Source organism: Penaeus chinensis, chromosome 32, assembly GCF_019202785.1.
Source record: "Penaeus chinensis breed Huanghai No. 1 chromosome 32, ASM1920278v2, whole genome shotgun sequence".
NCBI classification, from domain to species: Eukaryota; Metazoa; Arthropoda; class Malacostraca; order Decapoda; family Penaeidae; genus Penaeus; species Penaeus chinensis.
Genome location: NC_061850.1, coordinates 24,187,733 through 24,197,732, shown reverse-complemented (window position 1 = coordinate 24,197,732; position 10,000 = coordinate 24,187,733). Strand labels below are relative to the sequence as shown.

Genomic DNA, 10,000 nt, shown 5'->3' with positions numbered 1-10,000 from the left:
ACTGATTGACACCAAGAATCCAATGATCATGAGTATCATGAATAATTTCCTACATGAGAACTCTCAGGTTGGCAGGACATAAGCTACAGACAATATGCAATTAAAAAACATGATTAAGAATAAAATAAGTATTTGTCTTTCATGTCTTTAAAGTTTCACAATGAACATTTCATCTTGAGTAATAAAAATTAAAGCTCCACTAGAAATCAACCTACACCATAATTGATAAAATCACAGCATGAATTTTCTGACAACCATGAGAAGAGAATAACAATGTAGACAAGAGTTCTTACTTGAGAGAAAATGGTAACTCTGTACTCTCCTCATGGGCTGGACTGAACCTTGACCCTGAGGCTGATGCTGGAGGAGGAGCAGGCAGGTTTAGGGTGTCAGTAGAATGTGAGACACTCATCCTGCGTCGATGACGAGGTGAAGCCTCCCAGGCGCTACCTGACAGATTTACAAAGGACTCAATTCTGAAAAACAAACCAGATTTAATCACTTAATGTGATAATATTTCTCTCTACTTGGATGATTCTAACCAACCCTAATAATTCGCACTCATACTACTCGGCAGTGAAAATTCAATAATCCTGCTCTGATATCTTTTTTCATAAATGCATTTATCATTACTAATATAATTTATCTATGACAAACCACACATCTTTACCTACCGCTTACTCACTAGACCCATGGCCATTTCTGTTGCTGCGTGTTTGATGGATGATGCAACACGGGCCATGTACTGTTTGAACTCTGTAGCACATGAGCGCAACTCAAGAAGGAAGTGGGGTGAGTGGGTGTAACAGACAGAAGCTAGTCGCAGCTTGACTGTCAGATTTTCATCATCAGGTGAAGGTAAATATCCTGAAACATCAAATTACCATGAGCTTTTTGATCCTGATTACATTTTCTCTCTGTCTTGTTCTCTTTCTGTCCCTCATTAACTCTTTACTGATGGGTGAAGAATTTTTTTTTTATAAACTCATAGCACTTTGGCCTGTCGCCGCACTCCACAGCTCGAGCAGTTTGTTATGATGCCTCAAGCGCATGACCCGTCAGCAAGGGGTTAAATCCTACTTTTTTTGCATGATACCAATGATGGTTTACCTTTCGTATTACCTTTTGTATATTTTGTTAAATAGAAGCAATATATTCATGTCACCTAAACACAAAAATCTAATGAAATCTTGACCATAGAAGAAAAAAATTATGACCAAATATTTTCTTACTCTGCGTACTGGAGCTTGAGAATGCCACTGGTCGGATAACAGTAAAGCTGAAGGCCCTTGCTGCACTATCTGATTGTGAGTATGAGCGGTAGATGTCACTATTCAACCGAGAAAACAGATCCTGTAACATTAATAACATGTATGAGCAAATTACAATCCATGGTTTCAATACATAATGATTCTTATAAAATAACAAGATATAAACATAAAATTACTTAGTTTTCAATCAGAATATATGTAATCTCACAAAACAAACTGGAATGAAGTTTACCTGTGAGCGCTCAACTATGGGGTCTTGGCCAACGCTTATAATGCACTGATGCTTATTGCCTTCTGGAGTCACATCGCGCACTTGGAACCCACCTAATGATCCTTCCACTGTCAAGATGTCATTTTCTAAGAAAAAAAAAGACAGATAACAGAATTGAAAAGACAATATATAAAATAAAATTCCCATTCCCAAAGCTGCATACCAGACACTTAACCCAATGGCGCCGGGTATAGCAAATTAAAAAAAACTCTACGCTCTGGCGAACGGCGGCAGCGCGCCGACTCTGAGCGCGTGATATCGGTCCATCAAGCCGAATCATTGCCTCGGGGCGTTTTGGCGCGGCGCCGCTGCGGACAGCCGCACGCCGCACATCGTGCGTATTGTTATGACAGGCAATAGCCGTGACCCGTCGCCATTGGGTTAATGATGTAATCTTAGCATAAAATGAAAACCTATCAGTGGCTTTCATAAATTCATCCACTGATAGCCAGAGTGCAATAGACTTCTTTGCCCAAGTAAACAATCATACTCACCAACAGTTGCCTGTATTTTAGCATCAGAAAGGACTGCAGTGCACACTTTCCTGCCCACCAGTTCCTTGTCCTTATAAACCCCTCTGAGAAGGAGAACAGTCAGTTTGTGGAAGTCAAAGCTGACCTCTGCACGCACAGGGCTCTTCTGGGGAGCTACATAATACATGCTTGTAGCATGGGAGAGGCCACCTTGCTCCTCTTTCTCTGGTGACATGGTGGCACTGGGGCTCATAGGGGCTGCACTGGCCATGTGGGTATGGAAGCGTGAAGATGACGAGGCGGGCTGATGTGGGAAGAGCTGGTGCACGAAGCCAACCAGTTCAACCACTGTTTCCTGGTTGGCTGCAGAGAAAGGTATTCGCACAAATTATTTACTATGGAAAACTTTGTTTCAAGACATTTATTCCTCTTTTCAAGAATCCTAAGATGTGTCCAGCAAAGCATGCCAAATACTGAACCACTGACATTCCATAGAATGAAAAACAGAATTTAAAAAATGTTGTTTTATCTTTATCTAGCATCTTTATACCTGGCTGAAGTTCCCATTAACGACAGACCTAAGTCCTTACCTATGATATCCAAGGTATTGAACTGAACAGATGCAAGCAGCAATGCTCCGGCCCCCTGTTGTGATGGGCATTCTGACGACACATAGGTGACTTCTAGTGTAATAAGGGCCTCTGCATCACGATTCTCCATCAGCTGGGGTCCACTGCCTATGCCACCAAAGCTGGGGGAGCTAACAAGAGGGGGGGTGGAGAGGTTCCGAGAGGTCTGAGGCGGAGACTGGGCTGGTATAAGCAGTGCTGGAAAAAAACAGAAATCAAGTTCATGTAAGGACAAATTAGATTTCAAATACTAAGTACCTTTATATATGATTTTTTTTTTTTTATTTAAGCTCAGAGGAGGTTACAACTCCTAATTTAAGATCTTTTCAGTAAAAGAATATCCTAAACATTTCTCCAGCATAATCAGTTATCCAAAATTACAAGACTTGAATTCACAATAAAATCTCTTTACTTGCACAATACAAAAGAAATTTCTTTCCACTAACCTCTTGAGGCTGCATATGAAGATATAGCCTGACTAAGGGTCACTGGAGAGGTGGGCTTGAAGGGTGCATTGTGGTCTGGGGAGGCAGGTGATGTGGGCGAACATGGCTCGCTGTCCAGTAAGCTACCACTCACACTGTCCATACTGACAGGGTACAACATTATGCATGTCAATATCAATTCCAAATTAATATTGAAAAGCAACATCACTCAAAATCATGGGCATTTAACTATCACATATCAATATTTCATGCACTGTTTCATTTATTTTACTACTGTATTCAGTGTATTAAATTATTCCAATAATCTATATCATTTAATTATCTAACAACTAAATTTACCTGACATGCTTATGACTGGCAACAAGCAACTCAAAGTCAGGTCCAAAGGTCTGTAAGGCATCCACCAGGAGGAGGGAGTGCACACTGAGTGTGACTGTGCTATCAAAGGGGCGCTTGTTAAGATTGGCTCTCACTCCAGTGACCTGTAATTCTGCAATGCTCCTTCCACGAGACTGCAGCTGTAGAGATATTAAAAGTACATAAGCTTATGATCGATTCTGCAGGAACATTTGCTCTTTCCTCCAATTTTTGGGTCACTAGAGATCAAAACCATTGATCATATCTCTTGGCAAAAGGCCATTACAGCTCAATAACAGTGACTGAACTCACTACAGATGAGACTAACCTCCAAGGACATCTTATCAACTGTGAACTGTACTACCAACAGTTTGCCCTCATCCGTTGGGGAGGAGCTTCCCTTGCTCAGGTCCTCCAATGTCTGGTCATCAATGGTCAGAGTACTAGACCTACTCATTGCTCCAGTAACAGTGTCCGAGTCTGTTGAATCCACCCTGGGAATTAAAACAAAAGATCTATTATCGAACTTTGATCATTTTTTCTTCATTTCCTATAACTCTTCTTGTTGGATTACACATATCTATTACAAGTGTTCTATACTCTTTTTTGTCACTCAGAATGGAAATAATATTGATCAAATGGGGCTAAGAAAATGCTAGGTCTTTTATCGAACAAAAAATAATTAATAATGAACTTCAGGGCATGCTTCAGTGTATAACCTTGAATAAACATATTTAATCTTAAACTAGAGAGCTCTTGAATTTCATAAAAATCAACTATTATAAGCACATAGAACCAAAAAAATTAAGTCTCTACAGTAAGGCTCCCAACCTGAGGTACATTTACTGCTGGAGTTTAACCCAATGCCACCAGGGAAAATGAATTAAAAACTAGGGAAAATAATGTGCTCATTTTCTATATTTTTGTGAAATGTCTCTGCACATAGATGGCTCTGCTAGTGCTTAGCCACAAAGGAGTCAATTAGTAGACCTTGTGACCTTACCTGATTTGAATTGGTTGAAAAATGTATTTTTTACTAGCGCTATGAATATCAATGGTGTTATTTTTATTATAGACATTATAATTACTATAATGTTATAAGCATTAGTAACAGCAAAATAAGATAAATTAAAATATTTTTGTAAATCAAAGAATAGGGTAAACGGGTGAGACAGGCAGTACTTGTAATTGGCTCATTGGTGACTTAGTACAAGTGTAGCCATCTATGTGTAAAAACAATCAAACAAGTAACTCAGAGTGGTTATAGCACATACGTACACATCATGCCCGTTGGCATTGGGTTAACTATCTTGAAAATGCTTTCATCTAGCTTCATTTACTTACAAACTGATTAATCAAGACTAGTGTATAGAACAGGTATGGCACAAATCTCAATATTGAATCAATTCATATAGTTTCCTTTCTCACTGTTCACAATGGTATGATGTCCTCATATAGCATATGAAAAATATCTAATTGCTATAATTTTATCATATTTTCAGCCTTAGTCTTACGGTCAGAGTGAAACCCATTTACAGAATGCCCAAGGGTACAAGGAAACAAGAAGATTAGAACCCTTACTCTACTGCCTAACTTCATCAAAGCTACTAAAGTTACTGTAGACAAGAATTACTAACCGGACAGGTTTTGCCACATGATCACTACAGAACTGAGATATCATTGTCCTCAAAGCTTGTACTTTCTGCTCATTAACATGGACCACCAGACTTGGTAAGGTACCAGACAGTGTGGCACTGGGCCACTGCTGTTGTGCATCTGGCATGGCTACTACACGTCTCTCCAGCTGCAAGTTGATGCTGAATCTGTCTAAGACATGCATTTGTCCTGCAAAGTAAAGTTTGATATAAAAATCAGATTCAGTCATGAACATTATTGTTTCCTATAGTAAAGATCTTTTCCTGTATCACTTCAATAACTCCACAAAAAATGTATGAACTCACCTGTGCCTTTCAGGTAGGCAAATCGCCAATTATCTCGTACTTTTCCAACTAGCACTTGCATATCACAGAGTCGTAGATCATACCTACAAAGCAATGGCCATTTATAAATTATAGTAAAATGTAATGATCTTTAAAAACAACTCATTAGATTTTCTATGATATCTGCTCATGCTATACATGAATTTTCATGGATAAAATACAGAAACAATGAATGAAAGAATAACAAGAAACTTTTAAAAATTCCTAGAGCAAGCTTCTACCCATTACCTATCGTAAATCCGGTCGTGCAAATCAGACTCGGAGAACATGGCTTGCTTGTCTGGCAAAGAGGACTTCCTTTCCAACCCCTCTTTAGTTCCATCCAAGGACATCGTTTCCAACTCATCAGGGGTGGAACAAGGTGTTGCAAATTCATCTGACATACAAAAGTACAAGTTTAAAGGTAGACCTAATAAAGACAAGAACTAAAACTTGCCAATAAGAACTTGACAGCCCAAAACCAATTCATTCAAAGAAAAATATCAGTGAACTTGAAATAAATATAAATATATTAATCACCAATAGCAAATTTTATCATGTGTGTCATTTCCTTCTGTCATTACATATCAGAATAAATTGATAAAAGTACCTTCGTCGTCACTGACAGTATCCAGTTCATCATTAAGCTTTGTCTGAGACAACGGCTGAGCTGAGCAAAAGATCAGCTTTCCGAAGTCAAGCACAACCAGCATTGCATTGCGATCTTTGAAATGCTCCGGCATGATGATCTGTGGTGCTGATATGTCCAATTTGATGTCCCAGCGTTTCCTCATCATCTGCATATAAGAAATGAGTAGTAGCAGCTAGAATGCAATTGTCTCTAAGCAGCTTTCTTTGGCATTGTTTCCTAATTCAAAACAAAACAGGAATTTTTCTATATAAACTTACTATGACAAGAATGTGTAAAAGTCATTTGTTCTCCTAAAATTTGGAATAGTTTAATTTTGTATTACATATCCCTAATTTGTACTTACAAGACTTCCATCCATAATCTGATCCCAGTTCCTCTTCAACTCTTGTTTAGTCTGTTCCTTCAGTTCTTCATATCTGTTCAAGGAAAATAAATTAGACACAAAACAAAACACTTCTCACTATAGTCACTTCTTGAAAGACACAATCTGTATCTTCATCAATAAACCAACTAAGCAAAGCACCGACAATGCATGAATATTTTGAAGGAATTTTTATAACACTGTTTCTTCAGAACCATATGGTAAAAATGCTAATGGCATATCCAAATGTTTTCTGTTATTCCCTTCATAGAGGTAATCAAAATTTGTTCAACATGAATCCTTTACATCACTATCTTCACTATATCTTAAACAAAAAATCCTTACCTTTTCTTTGCAGCTGTAGTGAGGGCCGTCATTTGTGCTGATTGGCCATAACCCTCTTTCTTTTGGTAGGGTGTTGTGAAGAAATTACTTATGACTTCCAAGGCTGATGGATTGTACACAATATCCAAGGATGTGGAACTGACAATCAGCCTGGATATAAAGAGAATAAATATTACCTTCAGTCATAAAAGCAAGTCTCAAAGCTGAAAGCAAAACTTGAAAGCAATAAAAAATACCAGAGAATAAAGAAAAATCAAAGGGAACCCACCTATGATCTGCTCGGGAATTAAAAGGTCGAGATTCATAAGTGAGAGAAAACAAGGGGCCTTCAGTCTTGTTCTGTGATGGAGATATCATGGTAGTCAGTTTTGCATACATGGTCGAAGTTCGTGACATGGCTGCCTTAAGGCCAGAACCAGAGTCTCGGGTCTGAGGGGACACCAGCAGAGGGAAAGCAGAGTCCTCTGTGACCTGCAATACAAGGTGTTATCAGTCCCTTTGCTAAAACAAAAGTATTTATAATGACCTGGATAAATCCAGTAATGTAATACTGAATGGTTTGGAAAAACCTCAAATTACCACTATGAGCAAATGCATTACCTGTATCATAGAGAATAACTTTATGATACAGGTGACCAAACCAAACCAAAATAGACATCTAACCTATTCTAACCATATTAGCTTCCAACTATCATGATCATTATAAATTTACAAAATTATGTAATTCATACCTTGTCCTTTAAGTTCAAAGAACCTAGTTCAATGTCAAATTTATATGATTTGCTTCTAGGACGTGATTCTAGGGCCATCTTCACATTTGCAAACTCCAACTCAAACAGTTCCATTCTGTTTCAGAGAATAAGAACAATGTATTGTAAATACATAGTATATACAATCCCTGGAAAACTAAACACTTATTAGACAGTTCTACATTTACATTTTGCATGTCTCTAAATAAACTTTTGAAATGGATAATATCTTTCACATCATACAAAGGTTTACAACCTATTTTCTGGTAAACCATAACAAATACAATAAAAGTAACATAAAAGACTCACTTTTCCTTCCCCTCTGTGGATGACCCAGGGGATGGTGGCTTCTTTGAGGAGAGCGAGAAAATGCCTTGCTTCAAGGTGAAGCTCAGCTGACAAAACACAGCATCTCTCTTCATGAATGTGTTGTTCTCCACACTGTCTGATAGTACATAAAGGATTTCTTCTTCAAGGGATCCTGACACCTGCTTATCAGATTCTTTGGAGCCTTGAGGAGATTCTATTGCTAATGAAGTCTTGGGCTCCACCTCTGGGGCCTCTAGCACCTGCTGGTCTTCTGGAGGTGTTGTTGGGGAAGTGGGCTCAGTGTCCGATGAATACCATCCACCCCACATAGGGAACCAGCGGTGTAGGATGCCCTCACCACTCTGAGTAGGGGACGTGGGCTCTTCTGTCTCCATTGGGCTCATGGGAGGGGGAGGGGGGGATGCACTAGTACGAGAAGCTTCTTGTTCTTTTGCCACCTTCTCCATTGCCATCTCTCGAAGTGCTTGGAGTTCCAAAAATTCCAGCTCCTGCTCAATCTTTAGCTGGTGGGCTTTGTGCTCTGTCAGAACAGTTGCAGGGTTCCTGAGGTGATCACTGTAAACATTCACATATGTAACAATGTCCCTTGCTCTTTGTTGGGCTGCAGTCCAGTTCCTTCCTGCGTAGCGCCGGTGGATTTTATCAAGATGGGACTGAATAGCATACTGCCACCAGTCATATGGGTTTTCTTTCACTGTGCATGTAGGTCTCCATTTCCTATAGTGACGAGCTTTTTCTAAACGATCATATTCCTTGTTCCATTTCACAGCCTGACGATACTGAGAATCTATCAGACTCAGAGGGAATTTTTCTAGCTTGAGGTCACATGTTAAGCGAGGTGATGACCGTGACCGCAGAGGAGCCTCACTCAGGTTGCGCTTCACACAAGCTGTTGCACTCACTGGTGTTAGGATATATTCATGATCACGCTTCCCAATTGCCGATAACATGTGTGCCTGTTGGGAGAGAGCCAAGGAAGGAACTGTAGTTCAATCTTCAAAATCATATATCAACTAATTTACACATTAGTATATCTTACTCCTATCTACTAATACAGAAACAAGCATCAAAATCATCAAGCATCAATAAAGATTCGGAAACTTACTGCTAATTCACCCAAAGACATGTTGCTATAAACTTCAGCTGTTGTATCCCAGTATATCCCCATATTTTGCAGTTCAAGCAATTTGTATGCCATTTTGGTATTTCCACCATACACAAATCTGGAAAATAAAAGTCAAAAGTTAAATCCTGTTTATCCATTCATCAATCAATCAGTCAATCTATCTATCTATCTATCTATCTATCTATCTATCTATCTATCTATCTATCTATCTATCTATCTATCTATCTATCTATCTATCTATCTATCTATCTATCTATCTATCTATCTATCTATCTATCTATCTATCTACCTACCTACCTACCTACCTACCTACCTACCTACCTACCTACCTACCTACCAACCTATCTTTCTTTCTTTAACCCATTAGACCCAGGTGACATAGATGATGTCTTGACATGAAAAAATTTGGCTGAAGAACAGGTCACAGGAACAATTCGTCATGGAAAAAAAATTGGCTGAGGGGCAGGTGATAGGAACATCTTGCCATGTGAAATTGATGCCAAGTGGCAAGTAATAGGGACATCTTGTCATGGGTGCTCAAAACGCTTAAAGGAAGATTGACTGAGTGGGCCTTCAGGAAGGAATTCGATCGTGAACAGGATTTTCACCGCTCCATGACGGTAGATTGTACCATCTGTGAGCCTTAACACACACGGGAAACCCGCCACTCAAGGAAGTCTAATGCCTAAATTTTGGTCCATCCACCAGGTGAGAGGCACCCAAACCCAATATCAATATACTCTAATATCTTAATCTAATTATCTAATCTACCTTAGAATTCATCTAACTAAAATGAACAATCCACAATGAAATAAATACACCAAAGCATGACTTTTATTCCACTTGAAAAAAAGGGAAAAAAAATCAAAGACCATACACTACTGTCTCTAAAATACAGTAGAAATAAAAATGTCAGACTGATTGATGAGATATTGACCTGGGAATCCAATGGTCGTCTGAACTCTGGAGAGCGAGGGAGTCTATGGTGAGTCCACAAGCAAACACCTGCCC

General features: G+C 39.0%; 1 protein-coding gene across 11 annotated transcripts in view; it reads right to left on the bottom strand.

Annotated features, from left to right (window-relative positions):
• LOC125042308 (vacuolar protein sorting-associated protein 13D-like) overlaps positions 1 to 10,000 on the bottom strand; it is a 64,874-nt gene that overhangs the window by 46,867 nt on the left and 8,007 nt on the right. For all 11 annotated transcript variants that reach the window (XM_047637827.1, XM_047637826.1, XM_047637836.1 and 8 more), the window contains exons 5-24: positions 9,927 to 10,000; positions 8,969 to 9,086; positions 7,843 to 8,819; positions 7,516 to 7,630; positions 7,053 to 7,255; positions 6,785 to 6,934; positions 6,422 to 6,494; positions 6,037 to 6,223; positions 5,676 to 5,823; positions 5,409 to 5,491; positions 5,085 to 5,292; positions 3,776 to 3,941; positions 3,430 to 3,608; positions 3,091 to 3,233; positions 2,606 to 2,842; positions 2,037 to 2,378; positions 1,504 to 1,628; positions 1,233 to 1,353; positions 675 to 867; positions 294 to 476 (exon numbers count right to left, since the gene is read on the bottom strand). The exon at positions 9,927 to 10,000 is cut by the window's right edge and continues 51 nt beyond it. In XM_047637827.1, coding sequence (XP_047493783.1) covers positions 294 to 476; positions 675 to 867; positions 1,233 to 1,353; positions 1,504 to 1,628; positions 2,037 to 2,378; positions 2,606 to 2,842; positions 3,091 to 3,233; positions 3,430 to 3,608; positions 3,776 to 3,941; positions 5,085 to 5,292; positions 5,409 to 5,491; positions 5,676 to 5,823; positions 6,037 to 6,223; positions 6,422 to 6,494; positions 6,785 to 6,934; positions 7,053 to 7,255; positions 7,516 to 7,630; positions 7,843 to 8,819; positions 8,969 to 9,086; positions 9,927 to 10,000 — 4,025 coding nt within the window. The remainder of the gene's footprint in view (positions 1 to 293; positions 477 to 674; positions 868 to 1,232; positions 1,354 to 1,503; positions 1,629 to 2,036; positions 2,379 to 2,605; positions 2,843 to 3,090; positions 3,234 to 3,429; positions 3,609 to 3,775; positions 3,942 to 5,084; positions 5,293 to 5,408; positions 5,492 to 5,675; positions 5,824 to 6,036; positions 6,224 to 6,421; positions 6,495 to 6,784; positions 6,935 to 7,052; positions 7,256 to 7,515; positions 7,631 to 7,842; positions 8,820 to 8,968; positions 9,087 to 9,926) is intronic.